General features: G+C 42.5%; 1 protein-coding gene across 2 annotated transcripts in view; it reads right to left on the bottom strand.

The window, feature by feature from the left end:
- mboat2a (membrane bound O-acyltransferase domain containing 2a) overlaps positions 1 to 14,058 on the bottom strand; it is a 39,524-nt gene extending 25,466 nt beyond the window's left edge. The window contains exon 1 of one of the 2 annotated variants that reach the window (XM_080042897.1): positions 13,861 to 14,058. In XM_080042897.1, coding sequence (XP_079899023.1) covers positions 13,861 to 13,944 — 84 coding nt within the window. In that variant the 5' untranslated portion in view covers positions 13,945 to 14,058. The remainder of the gene's footprint in view (positions 1 to 13,860) is intronic. The other variant, XM_080042898.1, reaches the window with a different exon arrangement.
- Between the last annotated feature and the right edge of the window lie 4,208 nt (positions 14,059 to 18,266).

Genomic DNA, 18,266 nt, shown 5'->3' on the forward strand with positions numbered 1-18,266 from the left:
GCTGGAAGCGGTCCCGCCGTCGGGGAGGAGATGCGGCCACTCAGTGAGGTTGTTATGACGGGAAGGAATGGCGGCGCAGGAGGGGAACGGACAGATGGCGTTAGCGAGTCACTTTCCCTCTGGGAATTTGTCTTTCCTTCTCTTTAAAAAACAAAACCAAGACTCTATATAACTCTATAGTATAATGGTTTACCATGTCCATCATCTTAGATTAGAGTGTCATCTTGCTTATATTTGCATTTAAGCATTAAACACAATGTTCAGGCTGAGGCTGAAGGCAATCACATTAGTTGTGATGGGATTTGGCCATCAAGTTAGTGGTGGACTAAATGAGGGCCTTAAATCATAATCAGATGAGGATCATTCATTTAAATAGTTAAAAGGGATTTGGAATCATTTTACAGTAGCCCTCCAGTAGTTGTCACGATATTTCATTATCAAACAAAATGTCTACTTGACAGTGGCGCTTGAGGTAAATTCAGAGTTTTACCAAAGTAAAAGAGGATTCATCCTCTGGGAACCGAATAGAAAGAGTAGTATGAAAGTTATTGCAGGTCTGCAGTGCTCGTGTAAAATTCTAGGAACGGAAACTGAAAAATCTCCATGCAATCAGACTAACCTGTCAGCTGACTGCTTTTTTTCAAACCATTATATGTCTGTTATGATCACAGGCCGCCTGGAGAAAAATGCTGTGCCTACAGTTCCCATGGGACAATGAGACAGATAAACATCTAAAAAGAAAAAAAACATCTTGATGAGTCTGACCTGCTCTCTGTGCAGCACACCTTTCCCATGGGAGAGCTCGTTGCTTGGGTAATGATTCTCGCTCTTTCAATCAGCCCTAGTAGCACCACACCCCCACCCCCACCCACAATATACTCTTGTCTCGCCCTCCTTGTCTACACATAGCACCCAGCGACTAAAATAGTTCCTTTAGCATTAGAGCAGTATGCCGCCCAGTCCAGGCATTACTCATGGCGACTGGTGGGCACCTGTCTGCCGGCATCTGTTGGTGGGCGTCTACACAGAATGTGCGGGATAAAATTAGACAAGTTATTAACATAAAACCCTTTTTCCATGTCATTAAGTCAGTCACTGCCTCCTTCCACCCCAGCCCCTCCTATCCCCCTACGTACAGCCTTGTGTGTGGCTACAGTCCCATTCCTGCACCGTCTCATTTCATTCCCATCAGCTGTAGTCCACAATGACTCATGCAAAAAATTGCGGCGCTGCTGTGCTGCCTGAGCAGAAGGAGGGATTCTAAAGCCTTTAAGTTAAACCCAACTAGTGTCACAGTCTGCATTCTAAAAAAAATTAAATAGCTGTGAAGTATACACATTATATACTGTACTACTGATCCTCCTTGGGAAGCACTGTAATGCATGCCGAGAAAAACAATGTCTTCTGCAGTTTGGACGTTTGGTGAGCGCTGGAGAGAGAGCATCAATGTCTAATTCCCACAGAGACTTAGAAACAGCTGATGATAAGGGTGTTACCAAATGGCATAAAGTGTGTGTGGATGGAACAGATAGCGAGAAAAAATACAAAGAGAGTCAGATACAGGCTGCAAACCGTAGAGAGGAGTGCAGGATCCGAGTACAAGGACAAAGTATCGCACTGTTTATAAACCAATAAACGTAGCCGTCAATCTGTAAAAGGCCAACTGGAGATTGTGCATAAAGGGTGCTCCGTTCTCTGCCATTCAACCCCACGTCCTTGGATGGAGAAAAAATTAGAGGGGTCTGTCTGTTCTCCCATAAGCAAACACACACTTGCAAAGAAGCGAGCGCACACACACACACACACACACACACACACACACACACACACACACACACACACACACACACACACACACACACACACACACACACACACACACACACACACACACACACACACACACACACACACACACACACACACACACACACACACACACACACACACACACACACACACACACACACACACACACACACACACACACACACACACACACACAGCCATGGTAAATAATGGCCAATAAATGTGGCATTAATGCTGTGTTGGTGTGTGTGTTTCCATGCGTGCACTGTGTGTGTGTGTGTGTTTGTGTGTGTGTGTTGGGTAAAACTACATCATGCTGACAGTATGGGAACAAAAGTATTCTTGTTCTTTGCACCAATATAACAAAGCTTTGACTTGTTTTGCGTCACTGGCCGTGGCCCCTCTTCCCACCACCACACGGAATGTAGAGAAAGAAAACGTTGAGACACTTTGACAAGTTCTTAAAATCAAGTCACAGGACAGTGCACTGAAACCATGGATGAATGAAGACAGTGGAACAGGCTATACAATACAGTCAGCCCATGTTAAAAACAAAATCAAATGACAGGGTTGATGCATGCAGCCGGCCGCAGATTTCATTGAAGGCCAAATATACGGTTGTGTAACTTGACACAAATAAGAGCAACACAAAGGAATGATGCAGGCGAAGATGCACTAACACACACGCAGCCTGCAGTGTGGCGCTCCCCATCTCAGAGCTGATCCACGGATTCCAGTCAGGCTCTACGGTCAGGCAGGCTATTAATAGCCAAACAATCAACCATTCCCCACAAGGCAGCCAGCAGCACTGGGCCAGAACCAGAAGTGTGTGTGTGGATCCTTTCTTGAAACACGCAAACACGACCCGACCAAAGATTACAGGGCTGCTTTTGGTCAGAAGACGTCATCCGTACTCCGATGGAGTCATCCAGGTTCCCTGTTGGGAAAGTGTTATGATGAAATCATGTTCTTGCAGCGAGGTACACACAGTGATGAGTGACCTTGGCTTGATACACTCAGGCTCTTGTATACAGTGTGTTTCCATGTCATCACAGAAAAAAGCAAACTGCTGAGCAACAAGAGTGCAGAGGGGAGGAAAGACAAAACCTTGTAATTAGCCCACATCCTATAGAAGGAGCCCTTGCAGGCGGCAGTGCCGACCATTGTCTCTGTACCCTTGAGCGCAGACATGTCTCCCTCTCTCTCTGGGTTCCTCCTTTATTTTATCTTCTTCTGCTGTCCCTACACTGGGAGAGCTTTGCCAGACACCACTTACCCCATTCCATAAGTGCTACTCTTCGCAAACAAGCATCAGCCACATAAATTAGACAAGAGATTTACTGGCATCATTACAGAGACGAAAAACAGAAAGGGAAACTGAAATGTTTTTTTTTTTTTTTTTTTTTTTTTTTAGGAAAAACCTCTAAAAAAGGAAGAAGCAGTACTAGGTTCCACTAGAGAAATTATTTTGTAGCTAATAAATTGAGGGAATTACTGCTGGCTGTCAACCAGTTTCTACATATTGATGCTGCATGTGGATGCATGTCTTCTCCACTTTGCAGTAATGAATGCATTAAAATATAAACAGGGAGCATTGTCTGACGGCCACTTTTTTATGCACATAATGCCAGCGGTGCAGCCATTTGATTAAAAAATATGACTCACTCACACACAGAGAGACATAGACATGCTTTTAGAAGTATTCGTCATAGGAAATGTTACCATTTGAGTCGTCCCATGGGATACCACTGATGTTTTTTTGGGACATCAGTAAAAGTGAATGACGACATACTCCAGCATTCTACGCAAGTGTGGAAGAGGGCCACTGGAGAGCCAGAGGAGCAATGTAGACTATTCATGCATGTCTTGTGTGTCTTGGATTGTGCCCACTGCAAATTCTAGTGGCATTGCATTTTGGTTTTTTGAGGCTCTCGTAGGTGGTGAACATTGCATCTTGTTTTGACAAGGATTTCTCCATGTATGATTGTCAGCACTGGTAAGTACAGTTGGGTCTAGAAAGAAAGAAGCATCTTGGGGCTAAAAACTAAATCTGACTTTTACATGTGAGCTCCAACATAAAGTCACATCTACATTTGGACAGAACCACCAATAAACCAAACTAAAAGACACAGAATTCCAAGATACTTAAAAGAAGAAGAAGTAGTAGCCATTTTAGCAAATGATCACATGGTGGAGTTCTGCTTTCATGCATGCGAATGTGAAAGTTGGTAGTGGATTTGGTGTGAGAAGCTGTTGCAGCTAAAGAAAGGGCAGTGCGTGTCTCGAATACTTGAACAAGGGCAACATGACTGGGCTACCAGCCCTGCTTGGCTCGTCCAGCCAGCCAGGACTTTGCCAGTAACCTGTTGTTGTTGTCATTTTAAATGTGGGGCCTCATGTGTATTCCTTCAATATGGAACCTGTAACAGGCAGAGGTTCAAAGGGAGGGTGTGTTGTGCCATACATGATAAGTCATGCTTTAATAAACGGGAGCTTTGAAACATTACAGTCTCAACTGATGAAGCAGAACAATTTGAAATTTCAGAAACAATATGTGATATGAAACCAAGAGTGATCCTCTCTTCCTTAATTTGTATTTCTATCACCAAAGTGGATAGTCCACACATTTTTGGTAAAGGACAAACTTAAGGTGTTAAAAGTTTGGTCTATGAAGAGTTGGTGGAAGAATGGTGGAGCGGAAAAACAAAAAAAAATAGAAATCAAACATCCACAAAACATTTTGTCCTCTCATTCATGCCGTTCCGTGGTCTTAACCCAGAGGCAAGAACTCCCAACAAAAATACAAACCAACCATTAATGAAACCCGAGCCCCTTTGGGAACCAGAGTACACTCACTTACATTCACAAGTGCCTGATATATTGGGCAGAGCTGCCTTTTTTGCTCAGGAAAGGAGCATATAGTAGTAGCTCATAAACAACTGCCTGTATGCTACTTTTAGAGAAAAATGAGGCTTGCAAGTCATGGGACAAAAGAAGATACTTTGACTAATAGTAATGAACAAACATAGTATGCAGCAGTAGAGTTCACCTTAGTGCTTCAAGCCACAATACAATCATGCCATGTGTCACTGGAGGCACTAATTCTGCCCTATCTTATACCAACTAAAGGTCAGTGTTACCAGAGTGTTACTAAAAGGCATCTTAACTGCTCATTAGCTCGGTCAGGATCAGTAAAGTAAGGCACTTTTACAAGTTGCCCAGTGTTGCCAGAGCCAAATGGGTTTAGCAGCCATAAGCGTGTGAAGAGTAACACCTAAATTTGACTCATGCCTTGGCAAACAATAGCTTGTTATGTGTAGCAGGAAAGAGAAGAAACACACAATATTCCTAGCGTTGGCAACAACAACCTAGATGGAAAAATAAAGCAGTCAGTTGCCATGATACAGCATGGTAAATGCAATGATTGGTGTGCTAAGAATGGTGGAGACAACAGTTTTTGGACTGGAGGCACTTGGGCAAGAATCTGCAGTGCTCAGATTTAGAATTCACAATGAAAAATCTAATCAAAACTCCGGTGCTCAAAACTTCAAAGTAATGCTCTAGTGTCAGAACTGAATACAGCACAAAAGACAGGGTTTTCTTGATGTTTCTTGATGTTACAAAAGACTGTAAATGCTACGCTAATGTTACATAAGCATGTTAAGCAACTGACATTTGCCTGTGTGGGTGAATGATCTGTGGTTGTTCCACGTAGAGGTATGTCACTAACGACAACATAAGCGGCCACAGACATTTCGTCTGAAGTCGTGTCCTGTTTTATGAGCGGGGGATTTACAGCTGGGTACGGGGCGTTAACGCCACGGGGAAGCACATTACCGGATGCAGTTTGTTTGTGGGTACACGCGCTTGTTCCAAAGCATGTGCAAAAGTTTTTTGTTCTTTCTAACCATTGCACACCTCACACGAGAGAGCGAGTGTGACGGTGAAACTGAAAGGACTTCCTTTAGTATAGTAACTTAATTGCGGCCACTATGTAAATCAGAAATAGCAGGAGATGTATTGAAGGAGCAGACACATTGAAGGAGCAAGCATGTACACACGGGTGGTGGAAACTGCTACAACTTCCTGGACTGGGGTAACAAAATTGCAGTTGCGTGGTATACCATTTTAAGCACTATTAAAATATTTAATTTATGGTACGGGTGATCAGGTTCAAGGAAATGAATGGCCCTGAAGAGTAAACTTTGTGAATAAATTCCGCATTTTACGGGCCGAAATCTTCAGATGACATCGCAACTTGTAGTTAGGGATGATCAATTTTCCGATTTATTGGAACGCAGAGCCACTGAAAAGTAAGGTGACAGAAGCTTGTTGAATGTGGCAGAGTCTATCTGTTAATGCAAAGGTGAATCAGCTAATTCTGCACTTATTGGCTTACTTCTATGGAATTACAGGTGACAGTGCAAAGTCACATTAATGCATTTTTCATGTTCTTTCATTTATTAAGTGGATAAATCTCCCTTATCCTCCTTGTACTCCTGGTCGAGCACAGTGAATGATCAGAATGAAACAGCTGTTGCACATAACCCAAGTGTTTGAAGAGAAAGGATAGGCCTCAGTCTCACCTTCACATTAAACTGAACTAGCCGGAAATGTAATATTAAGAGCTAACCCATTTCAGACTGTAAAATAGGGTTAGGGTTGCATGCAAACATTAAAATGGTACTCTAAGCCGAGAGAGTGCAGGCTTTTTTAGCACAGAAACACAATCCACCCTCGTAACACCACGCCATTACCAACAGTACTAATGAGTTGGTAAGCTGAGTCATGCAGACATCGACTTAAGTGGCAATGCCAAGTACTTCAGAGTGAAGAGGATTGACGGATGCACAGATTTCCCTGCCTAGAGTATACAGTAAGACAGCCCATGCAGCTTCGTTTTTTTGTTGGATTGCAAGGGCTAAAGTCAATTATACTAATAACATAACAAAGGCTGTTTAAATTGTATTGATCATTTGCAATAATAGTAGGAAATTAAACCGCAACCCTGGCAGTTATCAGCAGGCTACAACCGAACAAGATAAATGCAGAGAGCTGAAGGGAAAGCAGAGCCTCCAGTGTCTCTTCCACAAGTAACAAAATCTCATCAAAATCCCATAAAAAGTTGTTAAATCACAAAGCTAAAAACCCCGACTTGGAAAATGATCTTATTCAACAGCATGTTGTGTGGCATAATTAATATGTTTAGATAAGATAAAAGGTTATTCAAAATGTGTTAGATACTATAAAATCCTTTTTGCTTTCTTTAACAAATATCTTCATGTCCCATATCTATATTCCATCATGGACTTAACATCATACATTGTCAAAGGGGGGGCGGGGGGGTTTACAGACATGTATGTAATAACAGCATGATGGGAAGGACTTTTAAGACAGACAAGATTACAGCTACAGGCAATTTAAGTTTGTTTTGTAAGCTAACAAATAAATGGTCCTTAATTCGATTACAATATGGAGATTAAACTTTGAGAAGATGCTTCAAGTCCAATAAAAGAAATGCAAGCCCATTGAGTTACAGAAGCTGTGAGGTCAGGACTTCAGGAAGCAGCAGAATCTTACGATTAAGGCAGAATTATGAATACTAAAATACAATATAACTTTGCATTTAAAAACATGACATGTTGAGTGAATTGAACATTGTGGCCCCATGGTCAATTCCTCCATTTCTCAGATTTCACACTTCCAACAGTCAAGCCTTTTTAAGAACATGGTCATATATTCAAAGCCAACTTTAGAAAGAGATTTCCATTTGTTTGTGGTTGTCTGTTGTCAACCGCGCAACAATGTTGATGGCAGAGCCAAGTCTTTCCATGTTCCCAGAGGGGACTCACACATGCTTGTGTTGACTGTGCACCATAAAAACGGCAGCAGCCAGTAGCACTCGATTAGAGAGAGCCGAGGGGAAAGATATCAATTGGAGGGCTAAGACTCCCCAGAGAGCAGACACTTAAAAACAAAAGGGGGAAGGTAGAGAACCTATGACGAGACCCAAGGGCTTGAAAGTAACACCAGCGGTTCCAAGCCAGGATGCTTTGGGGACGACAGAGGGGGAGGGGATCTTGGAGAGAAGCCAAGATGAGTTTTTTCAGGCAAACCTGACTGCCACTTCAAATATCCACTCATTGAAGGAAAACGCCAGTATCAGCGCTACTGTGAGAATAATTCTGAGTGTTTTGAGAAGATCCAGAGATATGATAATAACAGAGCATCCCGATTTTAAAGTCACGGCCAGTTGCCATTATATGCCACCATTTTTGACTGCTTATCTCAAAGTTTGGTAAACTGAAGTTGTTGTAACCTAGCCCTTCCCTATGTTACATTGTTGGACTTGTGTTACTGATAGCAGGGAGTCGTGGGTGGATAAAAGGAAAGCTATGAGTCAAACCCCCCCCCCCCCCCCCAGCCTTCTGTGGGCTCAGAGGCCTACAGTACAAAAGCCCGGTGGAAAATGCAACAGCGACAACAAAAGAAGGCTTGTTATCGTGATAAAAGACATGGCCGTTGACTGTGACAAACTGCAATCCAATATGTCACATAAACAGAAGACTGATTGTACAGCTGTGCCGAGAGGTCCTGTTGTGGCCACAGGACCCGGGGACGAGCAGCGAGTGGACACATACAAGACAGCATCTTTACATCAAGACATTGCGTGGTATATTGAAGTGATGGACGAACTACAAAACCAGTACCTTGACTGCATTTCCTTCAATGGAATATGTCGAAGCTAATGCCAGTGCTGACACTAAAAACATTACATCATCCAAAATCCCTTTACTGGTCCAAATACTAAATATTTATCTTTTATAATAGTCTCCAAGAAATAGCCCATGCGACAAAATAAACCTTATTTTTAAGGTTAAAACCATCTGGACAGTCAGTTTATTGGGTGGAGATTGTCTACCAAAAACATCACAGTGCAAGTGGAATTTTCCATGGTCCTGAGACACTCTTTTCAGTAAACTCAATCAATTAAATCCCAGTCTACCTAGATCATTTAATACAACAAACAAAAGATGCAATATACTATCTACATCTGCGACCATACAGAAGGGGATATATCTGAGTCACTGGCGACATCACCCCATTTAGCTTTAGTTTGTATGAATCAAAAAGCAGTGGCACCCTGTTATACAGTAAAGGGCACCAAACAATGAATGAATTAGGATGCAAGACAATGGACAACTGCAAAAACAAACAGCAGGTTGTTAAGGTTCATTGTATTATGTGAAAAAAGTCAGAAGGGGTTCAGCCCCGCTGCTGCATATTGAAACAGCTGCAGCTGTGGAAGGACTTCTCATCTGATGGTATGACCTTAAAGGTCAGGACACACCGGTCCGACTACCCGAAAATGGAGTCTGCAGTTTCAGGCTTGGCTTGGCATGCTTACAACAGCGATTTCGGACCGTTTCCTCTGAAAACATGTGTACGAGTGAATATTTCAAATAAATTGTGTCTGAACGGGGGTTTTTTTAAAACCAAAAACGAGAAAACTGTCACGTTTTTAAGGGAAAACAAGTCTGTACCTGAAATCAAACTGTGTGGCTCAAAACAAATCATGTCAGCCCGGAGTGATATTGTATGCAAACGTTCTACACACAACCTGATTCAGTTACAGGATGCCCCTTTGTGGAAATCTCAAAGAGAACTCTTTTGAAACTCTTCAAAGAAATTGGTTGGGTGTCCGGTGTACATACAGAGATATAGCTATACAGGGATGTCAGCCAGAGGGGGGAGGGAGGCCAGATGAAATGGCAGTAAAATGTCAAATTTTCTTGCCGAAGGTCAGGTCAATGTCTTCAAGTCAATGTCTTCAAGACTAAGGGCATCAGTTAATACCGGATACGGCCTTCACTTTACACAAGGTTTATGCAAAGCAGATGAAAATGGCTAAATACTGTTCAACCAAATCTGGGGCAGGCACAGCTTGGGATCAGGATGTGTAAGTTAAGCCTATAAATCACTTTTTTTCCTAGCAGAACCCCTGAACCTGTTCGGGTGAAAATTATAGCGTTTTGAGTGGGTGCACAAAAAATGCACTAGCAGGACTTAGTCAAAGAAGTAACAGCATGTTAGTGAGAGGGGACAGGCTGTGTGTGATAGAGCGAGAAAGAAAGGGAGAGAGTGTCAGTTCACATTTCACAGCTCCCACTATAGCTCTGACATAGGCAAATGCAGAGGCCTGTCTCTCCCATGGGATGCATACAGTCCTTACAACATACAGCGTGGTGCCAAACTATGGCAGTATCATAAGAAAGAAAAAAACAGTGTCAATGTCTGTGGGCTGCACAGATCATACTGTATCTGAGTGACTTTATCGATTTCTGTGGAGCAGACAGCCAACCCTGGCGCAGCGCAGTGCCCAGTTGGCAGCATGCTAACAAACAACACTGTCACAAGGGTGTCACCTGTTCAGCAAAGCAGAGTGGGCCGTGATAGCCCCAAGATTATAGGTCTCATTTGTCCAATGCCATTCTTTCTTGCTCAGCTGGTCCCCGTTCAAATAGAGAGAAACATAAGAATAGCCAGAGGCAAGTAACTCCAAGAGTCAACACGAATATTACAATAAACAAATACATGACACAGAGGTTGACTTCTCATTTCCTGCATTGCAAATTATGCCTCTGGCTTCAGTGCTTTGGCCATGATGGTTTGCAAAACTGTCTCAACAAAAAATAAGGTATTGTTATGATTGGGAGTCAAGCAAATGATCAGAATTAGCAATGTAGCTATTAACTAAACAGTAGCTCTAAAGGTGCCAACACACTGTACATCGCCGCGCGGCGAGTTTACATAGAAAGTCAATGTATTTCGAGCACCGCCGCGCGAATCGGCGGCCGGCGGTTCGCGCGGCAAGGGGCGGCGCGAATGGGGTGGCGCGGCCGCCGCAGAAGTTGAAAATATTTAACTTTTCGCCGCCGGCCGCACCCCGATAGCCAATCAGCGTTGAGCTCCTCCCGACGTCACTCGGGTGAGTCTGCTGAGCTATAAGACACGTGAAACCTGGCTGGCGGTGCTGTCGGGAAAGGAGGGATGAAGGGAAAAAAGAATGAAAAGACACAGAGAGAGAGAGAGAGAGAGAGAGAGAGAGAGAGAGAGAGAGAGAGAGGGAGAAAGTTCCAACACATATGCACGGCCATGGATACATAGGCTATGTGCGTGTGTGTGTGTGAGCGCATGTGTGGGTGTGTTTACGAAGCTTGGGTGGCAGGTGGCGGGGAGAAATGTGTGAGAGGTGCAGTGAGACCAATACAAGGGCCGATGGCAGAGATGATGAAGGCAGAATACTTCAGAGACACTCCCAACAAAAACAAATCAGTGAGGATGACGACGATGATGAGAGAGATGTAAATAGCGGGAAGAAACTGGGCGTGCACATTCAATGAGTCATCGGGCGGCGGCGGACACAAATGAGCCAAAATTATCACGCGGCGCGGAACCTGCGATTCGCGCGGCCAACCGCCGCAGTGTGTTGGCACCTTGAGAGAGTACTTTGACTAAGGTTTGCGTCTAACAAGTTCCAAACCACATAATTATAATGCTTATTTATTATAAATATTTAGTAATTACACATTACAAATACAACGCAGTTGGCGCTTTGGGGGCGCCATTGATGTGTGCTCTTTGTTTAACGTATAGAGACTAGATGTATTGTCTTATGTAACATATTCTTCTTCTTACCGACTTACTTTTAATGTGTTTTTATATATTTTTTTTAAATGTCAATAGTAAAATAGCAATGTGTTTGTTTTTACTCTGTAAAGCGTTTTAAAAATTGCATCAGTGTATGAATTGTGCTATACAAATATATTGCCTTGCCAATACAATGGGCACTTCACAAATCCTTTACAAGTTCAGAGAATGCACAATATAAAATTTGAAAAGTCCCCACCATGCAACATTCTTATTAGAGATTAGGGCGAGAACATGAAACATACCACACATACGCAGGAACACAGAGGATAAAAGATGCTCGGATAGGTTTGATGTTTGAACCACAACAAGGCTTAGGGGGTTGAGAGGTCATGTATCTTGGTGTCCATATGCATGGTGGACCCAGAAAGAGGCTCACACAGACACACACGTTATGGCACATTGTATCATTTATGATTTTGAACATCTTGAATAAAAGTGTTGGCTACCTTTGTGAACCACCACAACTTTTCCATATTGTTTCAAACCATACTATACAAACTCTTGTCTGATCAAAGACTATAATGCTCAACATCCTACCTACCAAACAAACACACTCTTATGACCTCAGAGGGGAAGGGTGAGTTGTGGGCTTGAGGCTTGTGCATTAATAGTGCGCTTTTGGCAGGAGAAGGAAATGGGATGGTTGGTAGGTGACCCCATGCTGATAAGGACGGAGTGAAAGATAACAAGTGCTGCTGATGACACAGGGCGAGAAGCGAATAAGCAAAACTATATGTGAGAGGAAAAGGTTATCCAAGGGACACGGCAGAGGATTCCCTTTTCTCACACTAAAAACTGCTAATCAAAAAAGCCAAGATTAATTTCAGATCACTGGTACTTTCAGTGCAATTGAACATCACGTTAAGAGAATATTTGTTGCAATGAATGTGACTAAAACAGGGTAGCTGGTTATCATCAGTGCAATAACTAAGAGGAGTTTGAAAACAATGCAACTTGCAATGCAGGCAGAGAAAAGCGTTGGGTGTTTCACGCTCGACCAGCCAATGTGGCACTTGGACAAATGATGAATGTGACCTAAAGATGAAATCAAGTGTCTTGAAGCCTGTACGACTAACCCAGTATATCGCTGATCTGTTCTGACGAGTCTGTGCCTCGGCACGACACAACAGGCTTTCTGTGGTGAGTCGAGTTGGAAATGTAGTTAAAATATATTTTACATAAGCACGTTGCCAGGGTTGGTGCGTTGTGCCTGTGTGAGCATGAAAGTGTTTCACAGTGCCAACATTTACACACACACACACACACACACACACACACACACACACACACACACACACACACACACACACACACACACACACACACACACACACACACACACACACACACACACACACATCGTAATGAGTTCCAATTCAGAAAAGCTATCACTAGCTCACTCCACCTAGTTTCAGACTGACCAAACCTACAGAAAGTGAGAGGGAGGAGTCTATCAGGGAAGGTGTGGTGCCCTCTCTCATTACAGATGAGCAATGAAGACAAATAGCAATGCCTGCCTGAATGAGCACCACAGGCCACATGTTTCAGTAACTCTCTTTTGGCCTGATTTAGGTTGGCAAATGTATAACTCGGTGAGTGATTCCTACAGTTACGGGTTACAAGGCATTCTCTATACCAGATAGTGTTTCAGTTTGATGAGAACTGAAGGATCACTGACAACCCTTGGGCCTAATAAATTCTGAATTCATTCTAAATAAAGTAGGCCCTTGATGTAGGCTACTAGGCCTACTGGTTTACAATCACATCCTTTTCCATTTGAAGAAACCATTTTACATAATTTATTTCTCAGGCCTTCTTAGGCCTAAAAGTAGTCTGCATTGTATTGTCTGTGTCTTCACTGAGGAGAAATCTGCTACAATGTGGAAGATTAATCATTGCGGCCTAAATGCACAATATTACGGATCTAACTTCAAGTGAATGTTAAGGTGAAAATGAACCAGTTCATCCAGATAATGATGGTGGTGATCCGATGGATCGAAAGGATCTTTATGGGCCCCTCGGACCTCGGTCTGTGAACCACTGGGCTGTGGGCATCGAGGAATAACAGACAAAAGGCATTAGCTGTGGTGTAGCTTGACATGGGAGTGGGGGGGCTAGCTGCTGCTGGTGGAAGTGAAACACTGATTTCGGGCAATAAATCCGCAATGTTTATTTGAGGGCTAAACTAACGATTTTTGAAGGGAAGAATATGCGCTGCCAATGCATCACGGTGCACACATGCTAGCAAAGAACGACAGTTGCGCTGTTTTAAAACACACAGCAGCTCGGATGTACAGATATTTTTTTTTCTCCAATCAAAAAGAACCCCAAACGTACCTGGTCAAGGGGGAGATTGATAATTTCGCTGATTGGCTGCAACAGAGCGGATCCAGTGCATGTTGCTGTCGTTTGGGTAGCCATGCTTGGGCCCGCTGTGTCTGTAAATCCTTTTCTTTCGTTCTCTCTCTCCTTCTTCCTCCTCCGGTTCACTTCGCTCCCCCTCGGCTGCTGCGATGATAAATATGCCGCCGCCGCTGCTGCTGCTGCTGCTGTTGCTGCGACGTGCTGGTTGACGGTTGTCATCCACAGCGGCGCACATCCATCAAAGAGTACGAAAGCAATGCGAGATGTCACATGCCAAACACTTTCTCTTTCGTCTGGCACCCGTTTGTAACACAAGGCGACGTAGTTTTGAGCTAGGAGTCGACGATAGTGCCTCAAATTTGGAGTTTTTACTGCTCTGGTATGTGTATTTAAATAAGCTAGAGTCGGTGTTAGCTGTTAGCAGCCTACTTTACTACTGACAAAACACATTTAAATATACAATGTTCTCAGTTTAGGAGGAGTCTAAATAATTTAATGGTTGCTCGCATTGTGTGCATGTGTGGATTGTCTCTACATTCGCACCGGTTTTTACCATAGTTTTTACATGAAGAGGGAAATTGTGCCTTCTTTTCGGCTAACCCTTTCTGTGCCATTCTCGTCCAATGTATAAGCTTGCACGCTACCCATGGAGGGAAACAATGCATGCTCTTATGGTAGAGCAGGGCAGGAACTATCTTGGAGAGCAGCGCGTCTTTGACGCCAATAAGAAAAAATGGTGATGATGTGGGTGGAGAGATGGCGGTCCAGCCCCTCAGTTGTAGGCTACATAATATTTTCAGGGTATTAACCCTGCATTTGAATCTTCTTTGGGGGGAGAAAGGGAAGTCCATCAACCCAATCCTACATGGAAGTAGTACATGTTAGGGGTCTGAGGTGGTTGGGGGGGAGGGGGTGACGTGATTTAACACCTTCAAGGCAAATTCAATTTGGGTGAGTGAGGGTCCCTAACACATGATAGTGGGTGGGGACATTGTGACATAAGAGAGGGTATTTGGCAGGAGAAATTTGAGCATGCCAATGATGGTTACACAAAGTGAGCAGCGAGGCTTGCATGTGCACTGTCTGTGCTGGTCTTTTTGGCTGCACAATAAGACATAAAGATCAACAGATGCTTTGTAAAATCGCTCACTCACACTATACTTTCCACGTGGGAAATATTTTTGAGCTACTGTGTTTGGACACATTGCCCATATTATGCTTCACAACTACAGTGTCAATATCATGGACCTATTATAAGAGGTCAATATAAATACCGATATAGCCTTTTTCCTAATGTCAAAAAGCAGCATATAGCCTAAAATGAAGTTGCTCAATTTATCTATATATGTCTATATAAATAAATACATTTTAGTTTGGCTATGTTTGTAAGTAAGAGGAAGCAAAAAAACAAAAACATGCCAGACTACTTCATAATATTGATTGCACTGCATCATGAAGTAAGAATGCATCTAAAGTTGAAATGAAAATGAAACTCACACAGCTCATTGTTGTGTGTTATGTAATTATTATAGTATACAAGTTGAACTTGTAGCAGCCCTCATTCTTTCTTCACTGTCTATCAGCACCACCTAGTGGTTCAAGATAATTGCCCCATTACCCTATGATTTAGTCAATCATTAATTGAGCTTTCTCCATAACATGTTGTAGGTTTAAAATGTTTTTTTATTTACAAGTATGGATAATGTTTTCTTTCATTCAAAGTTGTCATCATACTTTGTCATTACATACTTATCCAACGAACATACTCCAGTTATGTTTTATTTGCAGAAAGTTTGCAACCAAGCACAGTAGCCACTAGAGGGCAGCACTGGCAAACCAATGACAAATGATCTCACTACTATAGCTTCCAATTTTGTTAATTCATTCAGGGCAGGGAGTTCCTGTAACACTAGGCTTTTTTCAAAATATATGCACAATGCCAGAATCTAAAGATAATTATATGCCCATCACCTGCCAGATAATCACAACATTGTTGTGTATTTTAACTCTGCTGACCCCTGATTTTAAACAACATACAGTCTTAGCTCTTTAAACCTAGGTGGCGTTGTCATTTTTTACTCTTTAAGATATTATAACCTTTTGACTTGTTAAATGTTTATTTTTTTTATTTCTAAACCCCCCACATTGTTACACTTAGATGCAATATGTTGTTATCAACTGGATTTCAACATTGTTTGGTTGTTTCTGAAACATAACATAGCTACTATCGGATTTTATCTAGATGCGACAGTGGCAAGGCCTTTAGTGGTGACCTTGGCCTTGTTTTGTGTTTATGGTATTTTGTCCACTTGTTAAGTTGTTAAGACCTTTGTATATATAACTCTACATTTTGGAACCTCAGAAAGACGAATTGCTCCTAAACCATGCTGGAAAAACTATTTTTTCATGGTAAAGTTTCTCAGGAATGTCCTTGTTAAGGCTTATGTTTTGTCTGCAGCATTGGCACACCTTTTTTTGTTTTCTCACATTGTTTGCATAGATCTGCAAGTGCTATTCCCAGTGATAAAATAAACTGTGATTGAACATCACACTAACACTGTTCTTTTCATTGTACTTTTTTTTTGGCTGGGCTTTGCATCAAATCCTTCTGCAAGACATACATTTTAGTCAGCAGGTCGTCTGTACGTGGAGGAATGACTCAGCAAATATTGTGTGTGTGTGTATACAGTATGTGTGTCTCTGCACTGCAAGGAGATGGGCATAGTGAATTATTTAACAATTGCGGGTGTATATCTCTGTTTTTTTAGGCTGCACATCACATCGATTACAAAAGGAATTCAGAAAAATCTTGCTAAGCAAAAACACACTGTTGGCCAAAGTTGCTTACATGAGATTACATTCGAGAGTAGAAGTCAGTTGAAATTAATTATTACCTTTTTGGAATGATGTATTGTCCTTACATGTATGGTCAAACATTTCACTTATTCAAAAGTATGTGAGAATGGATCATATATAGGCCTACTGTAAGTGCTTTAGTTTATTGTAGGTTACTTATTTATATGCATCTTCTCTCTCTCTCTCTCTCAACGGTCTGCACCACTACATGCTCTCTGTATCACTCACCATGCACTTCATGTACTACAGCTCTTATATAATCATCATTAATCATTCATTACTACACGAAGAGAAAGCAAGAGTAGGCTATATATGACATGAATGCAGGCAGACGGCGCTCTTCACAGAGACAGACCTTCATTGCAGTCATCAATGCATGCTCAATGTCGCTCGCACTCAACTGCTGTTTGTCTTTTTGGTTCTTCTTCAGTGATATCAAATAAAACCCAACATCACTGAGAGAGGGACACAGTTCGTTAAGTTGGCATCGTCATGGCAACCCCATCCCCCCTTTTTTCCCCAACCTCGGTGGACTGATACTCCAACGGAAGAGCAGGGTATTGAGAGGAGAGGAGGTAGAGATGGTGAGAAAGAGCAGGGATAGACAAAGCCTCCGCTAATCTATTTAAATGGCTCTAGCAGCGTGTGAATTGCGGATGAGCTACTGAGAGGTTCCCACTCATTCATTCATAATGAAGGCCCAGGCAGTTAACAAGAGCATGTGCGTGTGTGTGATAACTTTTTTTTTCTTTTTCCTGAAATACTTCCCCAATCACTGGCGTGGCTGACATTTGTTTACAAGCTGAGATGTGCGGCTGATCTGTGTTGTGGTGACAAAAGTCCATAAGCTCCTTATATAGTCAACAGTTCAGTGTTTTGCAATGGGCTTTGATCCTCCTGGGACATGCATTGCAGCCTTTCTCTTTACAGATCAGGCAGGGAGTGTCTTTGTGTTTGGGGGTCAGGCCAGAGTTCCCCCAAGTCTGGATGAGAAAATAGAACAAGTCCACAGAGATTGAACGTCGTGCACTGTTTATTTACAACAAGAATCATTTTCAGACTCTTGTTGCACCATCTTTCTCCCCCCTCCCCTCCCATTCCTTGCTTCCTTTTCTATCTTGGTAAAGCCCATGTCTGCTGACACAGAGCGCTTACTTAGCAAGCAGAGCGTGGTCTGCTTTAATACTTTTGCCATCCAGGTGGGATTTTTCTGGGAGCAAATGATCGTCATCACTGCAAATAGTCCAGACCAGACATACAACCACTGACATGTTGATTAAGAAACGGGGGCGGCCATATTTTTCAATCAATAAGCAGCTCTACCCAGTCAATACACTTTTGCTGACTAAAGAATCCCAGCTTTGAGATACTGGGAAAATCGTTGTAAAGACTTCCTGGGTGTTCACGTTAAAACATCCTGTGATGGAGTGCAGTGTAAGATCCCCAAACCAAAGAAATATGCATTTATTTACTCTACTTGTACATTAATAATGAATGAGGCGAAGGTGATCTGGCATAATCAC

This window comes from Ammodytes marinus (genome assembly GCF_949987685.1).
Source record: "Ammodytes marinus genome assembly, chromosome: 15".
Taxonomy (NCBI): domain Eukaryota; kingdom Metazoa; phylum Chordata; class Actinopteri; order Uranoscopiformes; family Ammodytidae; genus Ammodytes; species Ammodytes marinus.